This window comes from Portunus trituberculatus, chromosome 41 (assembly GCF_017591435.1).
Source record: "Portunus trituberculatus isolate SZX2019 chromosome 41, ASM1759143v1, whole genome shotgun sequence".
Classification (NCBI taxonomy): Eukaryota; Metazoa; Arthropoda; class Malacostraca; order Decapoda; family Portunidae; genus Portunus; species Portunus trituberculatus.
Genome location: NC_059295.1, coordinates 2,924,394 through 2,947,344, shown reverse-complemented (window position 1 = coordinate 2,947,344; position 22,951 = coordinate 2,924,394). Strand labels below are relative to the sequence as shown.

General features: G+C 39.2%; 1 protein-coding gene across 1 annotated transcript in view; it reads right to left on the bottom strand.

Annotated features, from left to right (window-relative positions):
• LOC123516403 (4'-phosphopantetheine phosphatase-like) overlaps positions 1 to 22,951 on the bottom strand; it is a 504,510-nt gene that overhangs the window by 304,661 nt on the left and 176,898 nt on the right. The window contains exon 6 of the mRNA XM_045275659.1: positions 9,259 to 9,359. Within this exon, the coding sequence (XP_045131594.1) occupies positions 9,259 to 9,359 (101 nt within the window). The remainder of the gene's footprint in view (positions 1 to 9,258; positions 9,360 to 22,951) is intronic.

The following is a 22,951-nucleotide window of genomic DNA, read 5'->3' as shown; positions in this document are numbered from 1 at the left end:
ACCTGTGTTTTTTCCCCTTATCTCTCATGAGCGGGACATGTGACAGAAGTGTGCCGTTGTGAAGGTGTTTGGTACATCAGTATGTCTTCCTCGGGTGGTTCTACACCTCCAAGAAGCGGTGCCTCACATTCTCGTGGAAGCCGACTCTATTCGTCCACTAGGCATAAGATGAGGAAGAATATTCAACGGTCTGGGGCCTCTGCTGGTGAGGATGCTGTTGCAAGTGATCGTGTGTCTAAGATGGACGCCCGACCACCAGTTAGCCAGTCTGGAGAAGTTAGCAATACTTCTTTATCCAAGATTTTGGAGGCTTTGGCTGTACTTCAAGAGGATGTGAATAAACTTAAGAGTGACAGAGGTGACAGTGCAAGTGTTAGTAAGGAGCCAGCACAGGACTTAGGTGGTACTCATGAATTTTCTGCCTCCCATCCCCTTCAACCTCTGGTGAATTTTCTGGGTTTAGGTCAAAAGAAGTGAGTGCTGAAGAAGGTGAGATTGAAGATGAGGTTCCTTCTGGCAGTATTCTGTTACAAGCAGCTAAGGCCTATGTGCCCGTGGATGACTGTTCTGAAGCTATTGAAGAACCGATTGCTGCAATGGTGAATCACTGGTTTTCTCATGGTTTGAAAGATTAAGACCATAAGGAGATTTTGGCAGATGAGGTTTCTAAACGTCCTAGAAACTGTAAGGCACTTATTCCAGTCGAGTGCAACTCAAAAGTGCTGGATGCCCTACCCACTGAGGCAAAGAAAGCTGATTTCAGACTAAAGGAAGTCAGCAAGGATATAACTAAGGCTGCCACTATCATTGTTAAATCACTTACTGTTCTGGACAAGTTTACTAATGAGGAGCACAATCAGGTTATTGGTCATGAGGTGGCTATGCTTAATGGGGCCTTGGGGTTGTTAGGGCATGCTAACTTTAAACTGAATATGAATAGACGGTATTTCCTCAAACGTGAGATAAACCAAAAGTATGCCCACTTATGCACTGATAAAACTCCTGTGACTGGCTTACTGTTTGGGGATGATCTTACTCAAGCTACCAAACAGATTGAGGAGGCTGAGAGGCTGAAAAACAAGTTTACCAACAAGAAGACTTCCCATTTTGGAGCTCCAGGTCTTGGGAAGTTTAGTGGTGGTAAGCAACGTGGTTTCTTTGGGAAGCCAGCTTTCCGTGGTATGTTAACCCAGTTTAAACCGTACGGTTTACACAAACCTGCCACCAGAGGACAGCCGCCCTTCTTATCTCAGAGGAACTCCTCTTCAAAAACTCAAGGGGCCGGGACACTACAATCCCCGGCAGTAATTCAGGTAAGGCATGAATTTGAAGCGGGTCAGCTTCACAAGTTTATTGATGAGTGGTGCAAACTTACTAATGATCCTTTCATTTTGGACATTGTTAAACATTGCCATCTTGAGATCGATGAACAGAACATTACTCATTTATTTTCTGAGGAAGTGGAATACAGATTTAGTGATGAGGAGAAAGTTATTATGACTAATGAAATAGATAAATTGTTGAGCTTGAAGGTTATCAAGGAGACTCACAGACAGGTGTGCCAGATTATTTCGCCAGTTTTCTTGAGAGAGAAAAAAGAGGGTGGCTATAGGATGCTGCTTAATTTGAAGAAACTCAACAAATTCATGAATTACAACCATTTCAAAATGGAAAATTTTGAGCAGGCAATTAGGCTAATCAGTTCAGGTGCTTTCATGGATTCTGTTGATCTGAAGCATGCTTATTATTCAGTCAAAATTGCAGAAGAGCAGCAAAATATCTTTGTTTTAAATGGGCAGGGAAGATATACCAATTCACTTGCCTTCCTAATGGTGTTTCTGCAGGCCCTCGTCTTTTCACTAAACTTTTGAAGCCAGTTTTTCCTTTTTTGAGATTAAAAGGCTACACCATTACTTCCTTTATAGATGATACTCTTATGTGTAGCAACTCAGTTGAGGATTGTGTTGCTTGTTTGAAGGATACTGTGGAGATTTTGCAAAATGTTGGGTTTTGTATTAATGTGGAAAAATCAGTTTTGGTGTCTACGAAACGCATAGAATATCATGGTAACATCATCGATTCTGATGCCACGACTGTCACACTCCCTGCTCGTAGAGTGGAGAAGATTGTGAAAGTTGTTCATCCTTGGCCAGTAGAAATAAGGCAAAGATCAGAGAAGTAGCTCGGGTAGTTGGCATGTTGGTGGCTGCCATTCCGGCCGTTGAATTAGGTAAGCTTCATTACAGAATTTTAGAAAGGGCCAAAATTGTTGCATTAAAGGTGGAAAAGGGTAACTTTGACAAAGTTATGACTATCTCAAAGGAAATGAAAATGGAGCTGAGTTGGTGGATCTCTGAAGTAGGGACACAAGTTAGGAAAATTATTCGGCCTGCTCCTTCTGTTGAAGTTTTTACTGATGCCTCAGACTTAGGTTGGGGTGGTTGTGTATTAAAGCATTCCACCAATGGTAAATGGACATCAGAAGAAAGCTGCCTACACATTAATGCAAGGGAACCCTTCAATGTTTTGCTTACTTGCTTAAAGGCTGCCATGTTAAAGTTATGTGTGATAATACCACAGCCATTGCTTATGTTAATGAGATGGGTGGAACTAAATCACTAGTGTGTAACTCTATCTGCATTGATATCTGGAATTGGTGTATTTCCAATGACATCTGGATTACTTGTGCACACATACCAGGAAAGAAGAATGTGTTGGCGGATACAGCCTCTCGTAATTTTAATGACAGACATGAATGGAAACTTAATCCAAAGATTTTTAAGGAGTTGTGTGTAGTTTTTGGAACTTCCTCCATTGACTTATTTGCTTCTCGCTTAAACAAGCAAATAGATTGTTTTTGCTCGTGGACACCTGATCCAGAAGCAGAGCATGTGGATGCGTTCACATTAAATTGGGCCAGTTTCGATCTGATTTACTTTTTCCCACCATTTTCTCTTATTACTAGGTGTCTACAGAAAATGAGGGAGGAGAGAGCAAAGGGGTGGATTGCTGTTCCAATGTGGACTTCCCAACCTTGGATGGGCCCTCTTCTGCAAATGTTGGTCAAGGCCCCCAGGCTCATCACTCAGTAAACGAATGTACTACGACATCCCTCATCAGCGGAAGAACATCCGATTATGACCCACACCCAATCGATGGCATGTCTTTTGTCAGGCAACAACTTAGAGGGAGAGGTGTATCGTCAGAAGGTACAGAGATTATCATGGCATCGTGGAGACCAGGTACGATGCGACAATATAGACCACACATTAACAGATGGTCATCATTTTGTGGTAGATGGAATATCAATCCCTCTACTCCCTCTGTAACTAATGTTTAGAATTTTCTTTCGGAGACATTTCATAGAGGGGTGGGGTATGAGTCCGTTAACACGGCAAGAGGTGCTCTCTCTGCTTTAGGAATTATGTTGGAAGGATGTAGAGCTGGGAATCATCCACTTATCAATAGGTTTATGCGTGGTGTGTTTAACTTGAGACCCTCTTGCCCTAGGTATGCTGAAACTTGGGATGTGCGGCCAGTATTGCAGAAGCTGAGGTCCATGGGCCCATTACCAGACCTGTCCTTGAAGTCTTTAACTTTGAAATTGGTGATGCTTATGGCATTGACTCAGGCTGCGAGAGTACAGACCTTACATTTATTATTGTATTCCAATGCTATTGTTGACAACAATTCTGTATCTCTTTGGTTAGGGGGCAATATTAAGCAGTGCCGTCCTAAGTTTAACGTTAGAATGCTTAAGTTTCATGCTTATTTACCTAATTCTAGAATTTGTGTTGTGAATACCTTGAAGGAATATCTTAACAGAACGGAAAATCTGAGAAAGGAATTTGGGAAGGATAATGGGAAACTCCTCATCAGTTTGGTGAAGCCACATAAAAGTGTTTCCAAAGATACAGTGTCAAGGTGGATTAAGACTGTCCTTGCCGACTGTGGTATCAACACTAAGAAATTCACGGCTGGAAGTGTTCGACCAGCCTCTGCTTCCAAGGCCAAAGCCATGGACGTCCCAGTTCCCATTATCTTATCTAAGGCGGGTTGGACTCAGGAGACAACCTTTGCTAAACACTATAATAAGGAGATCACTCAGGTTTCAGATTCTTTTCAAGAGGCCATACTGGATTCTGTATTGTAACGTTTACAGGTTTCTCTATTCATTTGCGTTGGAACTCAATTGACTTATTTTGTTTTTTATACATGTACTATATGTTTTTTGTAAGGGCCATATCTGTGGAAGGAGGAGGATTTTTTATACAATAAAGTTTGGATTCATATTTAGTTTGTTTAATTATCAATCACTCACTTGGAGAATGTTAAGTATTGTGTAGTTCTGAGAGTACACCCACATGGCTTCAATATCTCATGTGTAGCCTCTCCAGCAATGGCGGTGGGTTGTTGAAGTAAAATTATAGAAGTACATAAGACTTACCATAGGTCAGTTGAAATGTGCTTCGGATTTTGCAAAGCAAGCCACCGCTGCTGGAGAGAGCTTTCACATGCCCTCCACTCCCACCCTTCGGAAAGATGGGCTTTTGAATTTGAGGTTTAGCTTTCCGACGGGCATTTTAGGGACCTTGTGGCATGTAGGTGGCTCTCAGTTCTTTAAAGTCTGCCGGTACCTTGATCTTTGCGTATCTCATGTGAAAGCTCTCTCCAGCAGCGGTGGCTTGCTTCGCAAAATCCGAAGCACATTTCAACTGACCTATGGTAAGTCTCATGTACTTCTATCATTTTCTTCCATTGTTACTCCCAAGTCCTTTTCCTTTTTTACTTTTTCTAGTTCTACTCCATCTCCCATCTTATAGATTCCCACTGGTCGTCTTTCACTTTTTCCCATTTCTATGACATGGCTTTTGTCCACATTGAATTCCATCTCCCATTTTTTGCTCCATTTCCAGACCTTGTTTAAGTTTTCCTGTAGTATTTCACAATCCTCCTTTTGTTTAATGACTCTGCACAGTTTCGCATCGTCCGCAAACAGATTTAGGTAGCTGTTCACTCCTTCTGGCATGTCATTTATATATATGAGAAAAAGTATTGGCGCCAATACTGACCCCTGTGGCACTCCGCTGTTTACTGTTCTCCACTTGGACTTCATATCTTTAACTATCGTCCTTATTTCTCTCCCCCTTAAGTAATTCTTCATCCATCTCAATGTGCTTCCTTTTAAGCCACCCTTCTCCTCTAACTTCCATAGTAATCTTTCATGTGGCACTTTATCAAACGCCTTTTTTAGATCTAAATAAATACAGTCAACCCATCCCTCTCTCTTTTCTACTTTATCAACTATTCTAGAGTAGAAACTCAATAAATTTGTTACACATGACCGACCTTTTCTAAAACCAAACTGGCTATTTGATAATATTTTGTTGTCTTCAAGAAACTCAATCCATTGCTTCTTTATTACTTTTTCACACATCTTGCATAATACACTAGTTAGTGATACCAGTCTGTAATTTAAAGGTTCTTCCTTCCTTCCGCTCTTATATATGGGAACCACCTCAGCTCTTTTCCACTCCACTGGCACTGTTCCATTTTCAATTGAGCATTTTATGATGTTGTATATTGGACTTGCTAGTTCTTCCCTACATTCTTTCAGTATTCTGCCTGAGACTTCATCCGGTCCCATTGCCTTTTCCTCATCTAGTTCCGTCATCAACTTTTTTATTTCAAGCTTGGTTACTTTAATCTCTTTCTATTACCCTGTGGTCTTTCAAATTTGGATTCCTTAGTGAAGACCTCATGAAATTTACTATTTAACAGTTCTGCCATACTTTTTGGGTCTTCCACCATTCCGTTCTCTCCTTTTAACCTTTCTGTTGTTTCTTTTTGTCTTTTTTTCCATTTATGAATCTGTAGAACAATTTTGGTTGTTCCTTACATTTTTTGGCAATGTCCTTTTCATAGTTCCTTTCTTCTTCCTTTCTCACCTTAGCATATTCATTTCTTGCTGTTTTGAAGTTTTCCTTATTTTCTGGATTTCTGTTTCTTCTCCACCCTTTCCATGCTCTATCTCGTTTCTCCTTTGCCCTAGCACATCTTGCATCTTTCCTTCTTCTTTAGGTCTATATTTCGGAACATATTCCCTGACCCCAGTTTTGTATATTTCCAAAAATAAGTTATATTTCTCTTGAACCGTTAATGAGTTTTCCATCTCCTCCCAATTTACGTTTTTAAAATAGTTCTTGAGATTCTCAATATCAGCCTTTCTGTAATTTAATCAGTCTCCTTTGTATGATTCATCTCTATCTTCCTTTCCTTCTTCTATATTCATTTCTAATATTACATGGTCACTCTTTCCCAATGGGCACTTGTATCTTATATCATCGTTAATTGGTATATCCCTTGTAAAAACTAGGTCTAATCTTGCCGGCTCATCGTTTCCTCTGAATCTTGTGTTTTCCTTTACTCTTTGGACCATCAAATTATCTATCATTAGGTTCAGGAATCTATCTCCCCAGGCATCTTCCCCCATACCACTTTCATAATTTTCCCAGTCTACCTCCTTACAGTTGAAATCTCCTACCAATATCACTTTTCTCCTTTCCTTAATGATTCTTGTAAGACTCCTTATTGTGTCATCTATCATGTCTCTATATTCTTGGTTAGTCCATGAGTTTGTTTTTGGTGGCACATATGTTCCAATGATTGTTAACTCCTTTTTATTAATATGTATCTTAACATACAGTATTTCTGATTTTCCTTCCCCAAACTCCACTTGACTTACCACCTCTCTTTCCTTAACATCATCATGACTCCTCCTCTTCCTTTACCCACTCTGTCTCTCCTCCATATATTATACCTTTTATCTATGTCTATTTTTATTGCCTCATTTAACTTTGTTTCCACCAGGCATATAATATCTGGTTCTTTTTTCTTTATGTAATCTCTTAATTCTAATTTATTAGATAAAATCCCATCTATGTTTGTATACATCATTTTTAATCTCTTGTTCTTATCATTTTTAGTTAATCTTGTTCCATTTTTTTTTCTCTTCCTTCTCTTTTATATACGATTTCCTTATCCTGTCTCCTAGAATTCTCCAAAAAAATGCCTTCTTCTCCTCCTCTGACCTTTCATTATTTTTTTCTCTTGCTTCTACCACCAGTTCGTTGTGTCTCTTCCTTTCCTCTTCGTTTCTATTTTTCTTTATAAATATATATATATATATATATATATATATATATATATATATATATATATATATATATATATATATATATATATATATATATCTTTGCAACCTTCTGTTTCTCTGAGTTTTGTTTTTCTATTTAGTATTTCTTCTGCTGCTGCTTGTGATTTTAGTAATATCTTATTCCTTCTTGATATGGTCCCATTCTATGGATTTCTTCTACATTCTCTTCTAAGTTCTGCCTATCCTCGTCATTTAGATGTTTTAGTAGGTCTTTTACTGATTTTATTTTGTCCTTTTCCTTTTTTGGTCTATATTTAACATTTTTTTCTTTTAGTCCAAAAATAATTACACTTTTTTCCGCAATTTCTCTTACTAAATTTTCTTTTTTCTTCAGGACTCCTATAATTTTGTTTGTCATATTTTCATCTTTTTCTTTTAACTGTTCTTGAAATACTTCCTGAAATGATTCCTTGTCTTTCTTATCTTGGATTCTCCATGCCTGTACTTCTTTTTTAATCACGTCTTGTACTCTTTCCTCTTCTTTGTTAACTAGATCTTTCAGCTTCTCTTTTTCTTTCTCGGCTTTACCGAGTCCTTCTTCCATCAATTTCTTGTAGTTAGCTACTTCAACTTTTAATTCTTCATTTTCTGTTCTTAGCCTAGTTTTGTTTTCTTCCACTCTTTTTATCCTTTCTTTCAATTTCTGGAGCTCTTTATCCTGTTCTTCATTCTCTTTCATTCCCATACTCTCCTTTTTAAATTTATCTAATTTACGTTCGATAGTCAACACTCTATCAAATAGTGAAGTATGTGCCGTATCAAAGCCTTCGAATGCCCTTTCTCCCTCACCAACATAGTCATCATCAGCTTTCATTCTTTCCCGTGTCTCACACCTGCATTTAGATGGAATCTTTTTCTCACTCATGATTTTGTAACACTGTATTCATGAAAAAAAACGAGTCCACACTACGAGCCCAGGCCACTGCAAACCCAAACAAAGGTAGTGAAGATCAGCTGATTCTCGGGAGCGACGGTATTGAGTCCTTCCTCAACCACGTCTCTCATGTGTGTGTATTTACCTAGTTGTAGTTTTACAGGGCCTGGACTTTATGCTCGTGTGGCCCTGTCTCCATATCTACACTTATCCAATTTTTCTTTAAAAATATGTAGCCTACACTCTTTGCTGACACCATTTCCTCACTCAAACTGTTCCAAGTCTCAACACATCTTTGTGGGAACCAAAATTTTTTAACATCTCTCAGACATCTTCCCTTCCTGAGTTTCTTACAATGCAATCTTGTGCTTCTAATGTCATATTCTTGTCTCAGGATTAGTTTCTCATTATCCACTTGATCCATTTCGTGTGTATTTACCTAGTTGTAGTTTTACAGGGCCGGGGCTTTATGCTCATGTGGCTCCGTCTCCATATCTACACTTATCTAATCTTACTTTAAAAGTATGCAGACTCGTTGCAGACACTACTTCTTCATTTAAACTGTTCCATGTCTCAATACATCTCTGCGGAAAACTATACTTTTTAATATCTCTCAGACATCTTCCTTTTCTCAGCTTTTTACTATGCGATCTTGTGCTTCGGATGTCATATTCTTCTCTCAGGATCAGTTTCTCATTATCCACTTGGTCCATTCTGTTGATCAATTTATAAACTTGTATCAGGTCTCCTCTCTCCCTTCTTTGTTCCAGGGTTGATAGATCCATAGCCTTTAGTCTCTCCTCATATGTCATCCCTTCAAATTCTGGAACCATTCTTGTAGCTATTTTTTGTAGCCTCTCCTATTTCCTTATGTTTCTTTTTATGAGGGATCCACACTACTCCTGCATATTCCAATCTGGGTCTTATTATAGTACTTATCAATTTCTTCATCATTTCTTTGTCCATGTAGTGAAATGCTACTCCAATACTCCTTAGCAAATTATATGTTTCTCTAAAAATTCTATCAATATGGCTTTCTAGTTGATTGTTTTCTTCCATCGTCACTCCTAAATCCTTTTCCTTTTTAACTTTCTCCAGTTCTACTCCATCTTCCATCTTATGTGTGTGTGTGTGTAATAACAACATAAATTTTGACATTCATTCTTACCTTCTTCAGTCCATGAAGCATTGCATACAAGGATGCAATCTGTCCGATATCATTACTGACGGTAAACAGTAAGCTTCTTGCAATGTCAGCTTCTGAAAATCCTGCAAACATTTCAGATTATGTAAGATTTTACATTTCAAAATTTTGTTAAAATGAAATTCAATTGTAGTTAACTCTTGATTAACACAAGAGTTATGTTCCTGGAAATGCTGCATTATTGAAAATTGTGTTGTTCAAACATAATTTTCCAATAGAAAATAATGGTATTAGGGGGATGTTATCTTCCTGGTCACTGAGAAAGTCTGCATGTTTTGGGGATTTGTTTACTCAAACCTTGAAAATACTACTAATACATCAGAAAGTCACAGAAAAAATAAAAATGCACGTTCTCACCTGTGCATTTTTCTTGTCCAGGAAATTAGAAAATCAATAATACAACTTGATTTGTCATAAGAGTTTACATGCCAGGAATATTATTTCCTAATCATACATTTATTATTAATGTATATAATGAAATAAATTATCAATATAATTTGGTGGTGATTAGTAGCAGTGTTTGTTTACCATACATTAGCTGAATGACACATGCAGTCCAGAGAATGCAGCTTCACCATTCCCCTATGGGCAACATGGAAAATTTTACAAAGAGAACCAGCCCTATTAATGCTGCAGAGCATGATTTATTTATAGACTTGGTGAGCCAGAAAAAGTGCTTCTAAATAAAAGTACGGATGGCCATATAGTAACCTTAACACAGGAGAGAATTGCCACATCCTTCAACTGTGCAGGCTATGGGAAGAAGACAGTCCACCAGCTGTCTACATAATTGGCTACTTATCAAGTGATAAAGATGTACAACTGATCATAATATGATCAGTTGTACATCTTTATCACTTGATAAGTAGCCAATTATGTAGACAGCTGGTGGACTGTCTTCTTCCCATAGCCTGCACAGTTTGCCACGAAAGTGAACCAAGACCCATGTCTTTGCCATTACCTTTGCATAAATTTTGCCTAAATACCTGTTATTATTAGCTTTTTTGTGAACTAAATGACTTTAAAACATAAAAGTATATAGGTAACTGTGCAAATTGCCTACTTTACAAAAATTGTGATTGGAACCAAACCCAGGGGTGGAATCCATGAAACTTGTTGGTAGCCTTAGCAAACAAACAGGTCTGAGGAACAACAACATTGCCACTGCCAGCTTTCTCTGTCTCCCAAGTTTTCTATCAGAATTCTACTTAGCATATTATGCTAAGGTTACCAACAAGTTTCATGGATTCCACCCCTGGGTTTGATTCCAATCACAATTTTTGTAAAGTAGGCAATTTGCAGTTACCTATATATTTTTTTATGTTTTTAAAATAATTTAGTTCACAAAAAAACTAATAATAACAGGTATTTAGGCAAAATTTATGCAAAGGTAATGGCAAAGACATGGGTTTTGGTTCACTTTGTGGCAAAGGTAAATCCTGCCTGATCATTGCCTACCTGAGCTGTGGGATGGCAGCGTTTGCTCTTAAGAATACCAATTTCTCCTGAACAATAACCTTCAACTTACAAAGATGGAAGATATTGTTTAACAGTCCAGCAGAGACCATCTCAGTGTGGTTCCCACCCAGAAGCAGTGTGGGTGTGCGTGACATCAAGTTGTATTAACCACCGTTAAATTCAATAAATTGCATTACTTAATTGTATATGCTTAAACATCAAGTCATGATAAATCAAAATCACATTATTCAAACTCACATTGATTGAGAGTTGACAGTACAAGACATTTTTTAAATGACTGACAGATTCTAACCAATAATAATGTATTTAGAAAATTTGGAATCACTACATTTGTTATACAAAAAAAATATATGCATACTGTTGAACCTCGATAACTAGGGCCCTGATAACTCAAGATTTCGCAATAAGTTGGACTCTGACTGACCCAGGGACTAAAGTCCGAGTTGAACTGCCGGGTTGTTGTTTTTTTCACTTTTTATTTTGTTTTCTATTGACAATTTCATCTAATTCCAACAAAAAAATTGCATTTTTTTTTTGTAGTTTAAAATGATACCAAACAAAAGTCTCAGAGTTTATACCAATTTTGTGAAAATTTTTGAAGTGTAAAAAAAAAATTAAAGATATTTGCTCCTAAAGATCTTTCAATTTTTCGTCCTTATTTTGTTATTTGTATTCATCTGATTGACATGAAATTTTCACACATAGTTTTATTATTCAATGGTTACTTCCTGGAGCATGATAGATTGATAATGCATCAGATCTTTGTTTCTCTAGAAAATATCATTCACTCGTACATCGCAAAAAGTTTAAGGTAACCATTTCTCTAAAAAGGCTACAGTACACATTCATCTGTCACTTCTGCAGCTGAATTTGAAAGGTAGCCTGTGATTGAGTAGCAGCTGTCAACCCCCACCATGAAGGGAAGGGACTCAAGGGAGGAGGAGAGTCAAGAAGGGATTAGCACCAGCCCCACATTACTTCCCACAACTCTCCCTCTCTCTCTCTATTATTATTATTATTATTATTATTATTATTATTATTACTACTACTACTATCATCATTATCATTATCAGTGTGCACGTGCGTGCATACACACCGTCGCCGTCGCTGAAAGAGGACGGCTCGTCTCCAGCTGCGGACAGGAAGAAGGAAAATACCTATGGTGTTACAGGGCCCGGGTAACTCTAAGTTAGTGTCCTGTTAATGTCCTACTGTCGCTTAGTGTTGAAAGTGAGGGATATGGAAAGTGATCCCTGAGAGGAGAGTGTGGGCGGTGATTGTTTTGGCCGTAATCAGCTGACAATAACAAAAATGGCGTCTAGACAAGCTAGAGACTTTGAAGGTTTTATTACTACACCAAAAGGACTGGAGAAACTAGATATGGATGCAAGAATCCAGGCACTGGAAAGTAAGTTCTTAAACATTTTGTCCATAGAAGAAAAACTGGATAGAGTTCTAGCCGAGAATGATTCGTTCAAAAAAGAGATATATTTGTTAACGTTAGCGAATAAAGAGCTATTGCAGGAAAAAGTAGAGATGGAGAAAGAAAACCAACAACTAAGGAAACAATGTGAGGAGATGAAGGCTAAACTCATGGAAATGGAGATAAAAATATCCGAAGGGGACTTGAGGAAGGAGGAATGCCTCAATCTAATTGATACCAGGATGAAAGTGAACCATGAACATCAGGAGGTACAGAGGTCGTTTAGGGAGCTAGTAAAAAAGCAGGAAGAGGAAAATAAAGGGATTACGCAGAGGGTAATGGTAAAGGCACTAAAGGAAAATGAGTATGTGGTGAGAGATATTGCTGAAAAGAAAAAATGTGTGATCATAATAGGATTGCGGGAGGAAACTAACAGGAATTGGCAGGACAGGAGGGATAAGGAAAATGACAGGATTAAGTCTTTACTGAACAAGATTTCTGTGGAAGAAGAGGACCTATATGCTGTGGTAGAAGAAAGTGTGAGATTGGGAGCTTTTGAGGAAGGCAAGAATAGACCATTAAAATTGAAATTAAAGTCTCAGGTGTTGAGGAGGGCTTGGAAACTTAAGGACTCTGAGGAAACCAAAACAATTTACATAAGAAGAAATATGTCACAAGATGAGCGAATGAAAATGAAAGAGCTTGTAACTGAAGTGAAGGAGAGGAATGACGAAAGAACAGAAGAGGAAAAGACCAAGTTTTTTTGGAGGATGAGAAATGGGAGGCTAAAGAAGTGGTGGATAAAACAGACGGAATAGGCATTACATGGAAGAATGAGACTAGGAATGGAATAAAAGTGACTTACATGAACATAGATGGATTTCTGTCTAAGAGGCTAGAATGTATGGATTACCTAAGAAATAACGAACCGGACATAATGTGTGTAGTGGAAACAAAGCTAAGGCCTGAAATAAAGCTAGACTGGTTTGTTGTAAAACACTACAAAGTATGGAGAAATGATAGAAAAAATAAAGGAGGTGGTGGTATAATGGTTCTTACTAAGGAAGATCTGATAGTGAAGGAGGTGAACTATAGTAAGAGAAATGAGGAAGTGATAAGTATGCTTATAACAGATGGCAAGAGGGACATTAATATTATAACAGTATACATACCACCCAGAACCAGTGCTTGGGAATATGAACAGTACCAAATGGTGATGAGAAATACTCTAGACAGAATGAAGCAAGAACTCATCAGAAAGGATAGAGTGATGATAGTTGGAGACTTTAATTGCAAAGAAATAGTGTGGGAAGACTACAAAGTGGTGAACGGTGGTGAGTGGGCAGAAGAATTGTTAAAGGTAGCAACAAATAACTTGATGACACAGTGGGTGAGATCACCAACAAGGTGCAGGGGACAAGATGTTGCAGCAAGGTTGGATTTGGTATTTACCAGGGAATCTCTAAAAGAGGAAATTGAACATGAATGTCCCTTGGGGAAAAGCGATCATGATGTCCTAAGCTTTGAGCTGGATACGGAATTAAGCACGAATAAGATTGTGGAACGCAGGGAGGAAAAATTAAATTATACTAGGGCAAATTATAACCATATAAGGGAGTTCTTTAATGAAATTGACTGGTCCATGGTATACCAGGAAAGGGATATGCAATTGAAATACGATAAATTTATGGATTTGTATAACTCTGCTGTGAAAAGTTTGTGCCATATCACAGAAAGAGGACTTTAAATAATAAACAGTGGTTTAATAGAAATTGTGAAGAAGCAAAAAAGAACAAAGAAAAGGCATGGAAGAAACTTAAGAAAAACAGTGATGTATTATCAAGGGAAGTCTACAAAACAGCAAGGAATAGATATGTTGAAGTAAGGAGAACAGCACAGAAGGAATATGAACAGAGGGTGGTGGAAAACTGTGATAGTGACCCAAAATGTTTTACAAATTCATAAATGGAAAACTAAATATAAGGGAGGCAATAGAAAAGGTAAAAACGGGAAGAAGTATATGAAGATGCAGGAGATATAGCTGAAATTTTGAACGACAACTTTTGCAAAGTGTTTACAAAGGAGGAGCATTTCATGGGAGGAAGGCCTACGAAAATAAAGCAAATGCAGGACATCATGGTTACTAAGGAAGATGTAAGGAAAATTATAAGCAATCTGGATATCAATAAATCAATGGGGCCTGATGGCATAACTGGGAGGTTGCTAAATGAATGTAAGGATCAATTGTTGAACCCTGTATTTGATATTGTGGAAACCTCCATACGAACAGGATTAGTCTCAAAAGAGTGGAAAAGAGCTGACATTATGTCTATATATAAGAATGGTAGTAGAATGGAACCGCTAAATTATAGACCAGTATCGTTGACTAGTATATTGTGCAAGGTATGTGAAGAAGTAATTAAAGCTAAGTGAAGTGAGTATCTAGAAAGTGAAAACATTCTGAGTGAAAGGCAGTTTAGTTTCAGAAAAGGAAGATCATGCGTATCCAATTTATTATGTTTTTATTCAAGAGTGACTGACATACTACAATATAGAGAGGGATGGGTGGATGCTATCTACCTGGACTTGAAAAAGGCCTTTGATAAAGTATCCCACAATAGACTGATGTGGAAACTAAAGATGATTGGAGGAGTGAATAATAAACTAGCAAAATGGATGAAAAATTACTTAATGGGAAGAGAAATGAGAACAGTGGTGAGAGGAAGGAAGTCTGAGTGGAAGAAGGTAACCAGTGGAGTTCCACAAGGGTCAGTGCTGGGTCCCATCATGTTTTTGATTTATGTTAATGATATGCCAGTAGGAATTGACAGTTACATGAACATGTTTGCGGACGATACTAAAATTATGAGGAGAGTAAAGAATGTGGAAGATTGTAACAAGTTACAGGAAGATCTTGATAAAATATATGAGTGGAGTAAGGAGTGGCAGATGGAATTTAATATAGCCAACCCCCATGTTATGAAAATGGGAAGAAGTAGATACAGACCAAACAGGGATTACAGGCTGGGTGATGGGAAAATTAAAGAGACCAATGAGGAGAAAGACTTAGGAGTAACCGTGCAAAATACCTTGTCACCGGAGAAACACATTAACAAGATTTTTGGAAAAACATACAACATGCTTCAAAATATTGGCCTTGCATTCCACTACCTAGATGAAGGAATTATGAAGAAGATATTATGTACCTTAATAAGACCCCAGTTAGAATATGCAGCTTGCATCTGGTCACCACACATGAAGAAAAATGTGATGAAGGTGGAAAGGGTACAGAGGCTGGCAACAAGGATGGTACCAGGATTCAAGGAGTTAGACTATGAGGAAAGACTGAGGAAGCTGGGGCTGACTACATTAGATGAGAGAAGAACAAGAGGAGACATGATAACTATGTATAAATTGGTGAACAAGATTGACATACTGGACAGAGAGTTGATAAAGGTGACCACAAGTAAATTGAGGCGCCCCGAGCCAGAGGGTACCAACCCTCAAAAATACGAAAATTGAGTTAAAGGCGGGATCATGTTGTCGAAGGGTGTAAAAGTCGTATAAAATTGTCGGCCAAGTGAAATACGACCATATGGGTACCTATACGAAGCCTCAAAGTGGAGTGATAATGCGTAAAAAAACGCGCGACAAACTTCTCCGATCTGCGAGCCAGAAGGTACCAACAGCAGGGAGTTAAAGGCGGGATCATGTTGTTGAAGGGTGTAAAAGTCGTATAAAATTGTCGGCCAAGTGAAATACGACCATATGGGTACCTATACGAAGCCTCAAAGTGGAGTGATAATGCGTAAAAAAACGCGCGACAAACTTCTCCGATCTGCGAGCAAGAAGGTACCAAGAGCAGGGAGGTGCGGCTGAGCCTCGCCGTGCGCTCCCCAATCAGCGGCGAGTATTCTCGTGACTCATAGCCGCGCCCCCACCTCGGCCAATCACAGCCTTTGTTTACTTTAGCCCAGAGTCTCCCGCCAAATCCTTCCTTCCCTCCCTTGCCAGGCCCATTACTCCCGCATCAGCTACAGTGACGGTCCAGTGGTTCTCAAACTATGGGTCGCGAGATCAATTTTGATGGGTCGCAGGGACACAGGAACATTAACATGCTCTCAGTGTCTCAGTGTATTTCAGTTACTAAATTGAATTATTATTCTTTAACCACAAATTACTTTTGTTATGTATGTTCATCTTCCCCCCACCTCCCTCCTCCTGGGCACCACGTAATGGTGTCTCTGACAGGAATGACTCCTGTATCAAACGCGTATGTTGGACTGGCAGTGGGCCCATGCAGGCTCGTGTATATAACTATAAATCATTGTACATTTTCTTTCTCTTTACCTTACTCTGGGTCGCGAAGGAATGAAATGTTCCAAATAGGGTCGCTCATGAAAACGTTTGAGAACCACTGAATTGCTACACCATACACACATTCTCGATTTGCTCCGCACCAGTTTTGGTCTTGGCATCAAGAATGGCTTCCTCCAGTGATGAAGCTGCTGATCAACCTACTGCTGAAGGCTCTGATATAGCTAAGAAGAGGAAGGTTAGAGATGTATCAAAGTGGAAGAAGACTATAAGCAAGAAGAGGCGAGACAGTGGACAAGAATACACGAGCCGCTTTACACATCACGTGGTGGCGGCAAAACACGTTGGGGCCCCCTGTACGTGCCCTAAGTGTTTTGATGTTGTTGGTCATGACAAAGTGCAGCAGATATTCGATGAATATTGGAAAATGGGTGACCATAATGCCCAATCTGCTTACCTGTCTAAAGTGGTGACATCGCATCCCGTGGCTCGGCAGTATGCAGATGAGCGTGTGAAGAAAGCTACTTTCGAGTATACGGTGATCGTGAATAACCAGAAAGTAGTGGTGTGTAAGACGGCCTTTCTCCATATCCATTCCATCAGTTCGAAACGAGTGTTTAACGTCGTGAAGAAGTTGGGAGAGACATGTGTTGCTCCTGTGGATATGCGTGGGGTAGGGCCTGCACCGAACAAGACACCAGATGACATTATGCAGTTTGCTCAAGACCACATCAAATCTTTGCCCACCTGTTCTTCCCATTATTCAAGAGCAAAGAGTCATGATCGTGTGTACCTCCCACCTGGATACACTCAAGCTCGATGTTACGAATTGTACAAGATCTGGTGTGATGAGAGGGACGTCCCAGAAGAGAGACGCGTTACTTTGGACAAGTACTGCAGGATTTTCACCACTTATAACATCGGGACCAATCCTCCACAAGTCGACACCTGCAGTTTATGTGACAGGATCAAGGGCGATATCCAGGTGGCGATAGCTGACAAGGACGACTCCAAAAAAAAAACTAACTGCAAACACAGATGAAAGTCCATCTACTCAATGCAAAAGTAGCACGAGACCTCATGGCAACGTACGAACAAGACAATGACCCCACATTGACTGCGATTGCAATAGACCTGCAACAAACACTCGTCACTCCACGCCTGTCTACCAACGTTGCTTATTACAAACGCAAGCTCTGGACGTATAACTTCGGAGTGCACAACCTGAAGGAGCTTAGTGAGGCATTTTTCTATGTCTGGAATGAGACCATCGCGAAGAGGGGGTCGAGTGAAATAGGCAGCTGCCTAATTCATTACATCAACACCTACGTCCCAGATGCTGTCAACAAACTGGTCATTTTCAGTGACAACTGTGGTGGCCAGAATAAGAATATCAATCTTTCACTCCTGCTGCTTCGGTTCATCCACAGTGGTCGCTTCACCGCTTCACCATGATCAAACACTATTACCTCATGTCTGGCCATTCGTACATGTCGTGTGATCGTGACTTTGGTGTGCTCTCGAATTACCTCTTTGGACGTCAGATCTTCACCACCAATCACTACATTGAACTCATGAAAGAGGCAAGACTCGAGAATCCCTTCACAGTGATCGAGATGATGACTGAACAGTTTATCGACCTGCAGCCCCTTGTTCTCAAGAGCACCAAGACCCAAGTAGCCAAGGCCAAGTTTAAGGGGGGCAAGATGTTCCAATATGACATCAACTTCAAGCAGGGGATGAGCATCTGGCATGAGTACTTTGATGACATCGCAACGCCCCTCCAAGTGAAGCTTCAGAAGGGTAAAGGTGCAGCATACAAGCCAGAAATATTCGACCTCAGCACTGTCGACCTGCCTGTGAAGTACCCTGACGGCGTCCCTATGAAGCAAGAGAAGCTGAACGACTTGGAATTCCTGCAAAGCTTTATCCCTCTGGAATACAAGCAGTGGTACGTCGACTTATTCACCAAGCAGGGGCATCTTGCAAGCCAGAATGTGGAGGACGACCCTGACAACCCCGAGGCAGCTGAGGACGACTTCCTCGATTACTAGTAGAGGACTGTAAAGTGTCACTGTACTACTTACTGTGACCACCAACCTTGGATATGGGAGGATGGATGGGGAATAAAACCTCATTCAACCCGTCTTACTGGGTTGAATGGGGATTTATTGGGTTGGTAAATCCGCTAAGGGCATTGTCAGGATCATAAAAACCATGTTCCTGATAATGAACTTAACTGTCTAAAGCCAGTGTAAAGGATGATAGCCAATACCACCAAAAAAATCTAATCATATCTAAATAATAATGCATCTTATTTCTACTTTGTAAAATCATAGAAAATAAATTTTAAAATACAATATCACAATCTTCTATACAGATACATCTCACACTATAATCTCTTCAGAAATGAAGAGAAAATAGGGAAATAAAACATTTTCGGGAATAAAAGTTGCGCTAGGGGGAAATATTGCTTTATTCGCTCATAAAATAAATTCGTAAAAAATAGAGTTAAAAGCATATCGTCATAATTTTTTTACATAATGCTTGTTTTATCATACACTTTGAAAAAATGAACCTAAAACATAACCTTCCTGGGAAAAAATGTTCTGCTACGGGTGTAGGGGTATTTATAATAATCTCTGTAAAAGTTAAAACATAGAATATACTATTAAAAACCACATGGCATGACAGGTCTTGCCGAGACCTTTCAAATGATGTATAATATGATAATATTGTGACCGATCTTACGGTAGGGTGAAATATTGCTTTATTCGCTCATTAAAAAATTCGTAAAAAATCGAGTTAAAAGCATATCGTCATAATTTTTTTACATAATGTTTGTTTTATCATACACTTTGAAAAAATGAACCTAAAACATAACCTTCCTGGGAAAAAAATTTCCGCTACGGGTGTAGGGGTATTTATAATAATCTCTGTAAAAGTTAAAACAGAATATACTATTAAAAAACACATGGCATGACAGGTCTTGCCGAGACCTTTCCAATGATGTATAATATGATAATATTGTGACCGATCTTACGGTAGTATTAATTGTTCAACTTTAAACGCGTTTTCTCGAAAGTAGGTTCGTGTGGGTTGGTACCCTCTGGCTCGGGCGCCTCAATTAGCACCATTATGTTTCAGGTTTATGTAAATGACATTCACATTGGGATAAACAGTTATATGAATTTATTCACTGATGATGCAAAGTTGCTAAAGAGTTATCAAAGCCAGAGAGGACTGTCTGCTGTTGCAAGAAATGGAAATTAGAGTTTAATACCAAGAAATGCCACATAATGGAACTAGGAAAGAGTAAGAGAAGAAGACCAGTATGGGACTATTTGATGGGGTAAGAGCAAATAATGAAGACTAAAGAGGAAAAAGATCTTGGAGTGATCATACAAGAAAATCTGAGATAAACACATAAGCAAAATATTTGGACTATCATATAAGATGTTGACTAATATAAGCGTGGCATTTCATTACATGAATAAAGATATGATGAAAAAAAATCATCACAAGCATGATATGCCCAAGGCTGGAATATGCAGCAGTGGTATGGTCTCCGACCTCTAAAAAGGATATAAGAAAATTGGAAAGGATACAGAAGATTGCTACTAAGATGGTGAATACGGTGACACCTATGTAGGCGCCATGAAGCCCAGTAGCATATACGGTGACAGCTACATAGGCGTCATTTTTCTTTTCTGAGCTTTCTTCAGTTCAGTTGTCCCGTATAGTGTGTTGGATACCAACTACACACGCCATATGCTGTCCTTGAAATCCTAGTGCTCCTCCCACTATCCTTGTCTCCACCAATCACTAAAGATAAGCTACATGCCTTGTGTCTAAAATTATCCAATGGCATAGACTGTTCCAATCTCTCTCTCTCTCTCTCTCTCTCTCTCTCTCTCTCTCTCTCTCTCCTTTCCTCTCCTCCCATCTCCCTTCCCTCCCTCCCCCTCTCCCTCTCGAAAGATAAGTTACATGCGTCCCGCCTTGTAGCATTCGTGAAAACACACACACACACACACACACACACACACACACACACACACTTACGTATGAGCGGAATGTAATGTATTCCAACATAAATGGAGTGATATCGGGGATTTTAGAACTCAACGATTACTTGAGGGACAAGAACCCAGATATTGTGGGTCTTACTGAAACAAAACTGAGAGAGGGAGAAGACCTGATGATGGTTGGAGAAGGAAATATAATGTTTGGAAAAGAAATAGAGTAGGTAAGATGGGAGGAGGAGTGATGTTGCTGGTTAAAAAGATATAAAGGTGGATCAAGTGAAAGAAGGTATGGGAAAGGCAGAAGTGCTAAAGATCAGAGCAGAAACTAATGAAGGAAAAAGAGGCACTACATAGTGGTGTACGTACCACCTAAGACAAATGCATGGTCAGTACAGGAATATGAAGAAATGATAAGAGATACAGGAACATGTCTGGAAGAAATGTTGGGTGGCTGTGAACGAACTATAATGATGGGAGATTTTAATTGTAAAGAGGTGTGTTGGGAGGACTGGTCAATGGAAGGATCAGAGACAACATGGGGAAATACACTATTGACACTGGCAATGGAAAATGTGTTAACTCAGTGGGTCAAAGAAGATACTAGGTTTGGAGGAGAGGGAGCATCGTCAAGACTGGACTTGGTCTTTAGTACAGAGCCAATGGTCATTGAGGAGATGAGGGTGGAGTGCCCTTTAGCAAAGAGTGATCATGCAGTTTTGGAGTTCAAGGTGATAGATGAAGAGAAATCTAGAAGAAATGAAGAATATAAAGTGGGAAGATGGAATTATGCCAAGACAGATTTTGGAAACCTAAAGAAATTCTTTCAAGAGACAAATTGATGAAATTCAAGAGTGCTAAGGAGCAAATGAAAAGTGGAAGGAATTTATAAAAATATACAAAGAAGGTGAGAAAAATTTGTACCAATAAGACAACATAGAGAAGTTGGAAAGCAGGACTGGTTTAACGATAGATGTGAAAAGGCTAGAACAAGAAAAGAGGATGCATGGAAGAGGTGGAGAAGGAAAAGACGGATTAAGCAGTGGAAAGTTACAAAAGAGCAAGAAATGAATATGTGTTGATTAGAAGAGAAGAAAGAAAGAAACAAGAAAAGGATATAATTGATAAATGTAAAGACCAACCAAGGCTTTTTACAGACATGTGAACAACAACATCAAAAATAGAGAAAGTATTGAAAGTTTAGAAGTAAATGGAGTATGCAGTGAAGATCCCAGGAAATGGCAGAGGCTATGAATGGATGCTGGAAGGTATTCACAAAGGAGACTGCTTTTGACAAACCACTGGTAATGGAACAGAAAGGGATTATGAAGGAGTTTCAAGTAACTGTGGAGGAGATCAAGAATATGATGGGGAGTTTAGAAGTGAGAAAAGCTGTGGGACCTGATGGGGTATCAGGATGGATTTTAAGAGAATGCAGGAGCAACTGGCAGAAAAAGTTTGTGAAGTAATTGATGCCTCATTAAGGGAAGGTGTAGTGCCCCAAGACTGGAAAAGAGCTAACATTGTCCCAATCTATAAATCAGGTAACAAGAGAGACCCATTGAACTATAGACCAGTGTCACTTACAAGTGTGGTAGCTAAGATGTGTGAGAGGGTGGTGAAGAATAGATGGACAGACTTCTTGGAGAAAATGACATACTTTGTGAGTGTCAATTTGGTTTTAGAAAAGGGCGTTCATGCACGACAAACCTGATATGTTACTATTCGAGGGTGATAGATGTAATACAGGAAAGAGATGGTTGGGCTGATGGAATATATCTGGATTTAAAAAAGGCCTTTGATAAGGTACCACACCGGAGACTGATCTGGAAACTTGAAATGGTAGGAGGAGTGCATGGCAGTTTACTAAAATGGATGGAAGACTTTTGGTAGGAAGAGAAATGAGAACAATAATTAAGGACAGACCATCAGAATGGGGCTTGGTGGAGAGTGGAGTTCCACAGGGATCAGTGTTGGCACCAGTAATGTTCGCGGTCTACATAAATGACATGGTGGATGGGGTGTCCAGTTATGTGAGCCTATTTGCAGACGATGCAAAATTGTTAAGAAAAGTGAGATGTGACAAAGATTGCGAACTACTCCAGGAAGACTTGGACAGAATATGGAAATGGAGCTGTACATGGCAAATGGAGTTCAACACGACAAAATGCAAGAAAATAGAGTTTGGCAAGAGTGAAAGAAGAATCAGGAGTATGTACAAGATAGGAAATGAAGACATAAAACCAGTCATGAAGAAAAGACCTTGGGGTGACAATTACCAATGACCTATCGCCAGAGAGACATATAAACAAAATAATTGGAGAAGTATTGAACTTATTGAGGAACATAAGAGTGGCGTCAGATATTTAGATGAAGAAATGATGAAGAAAATAATTACTGCAATGATAAGACC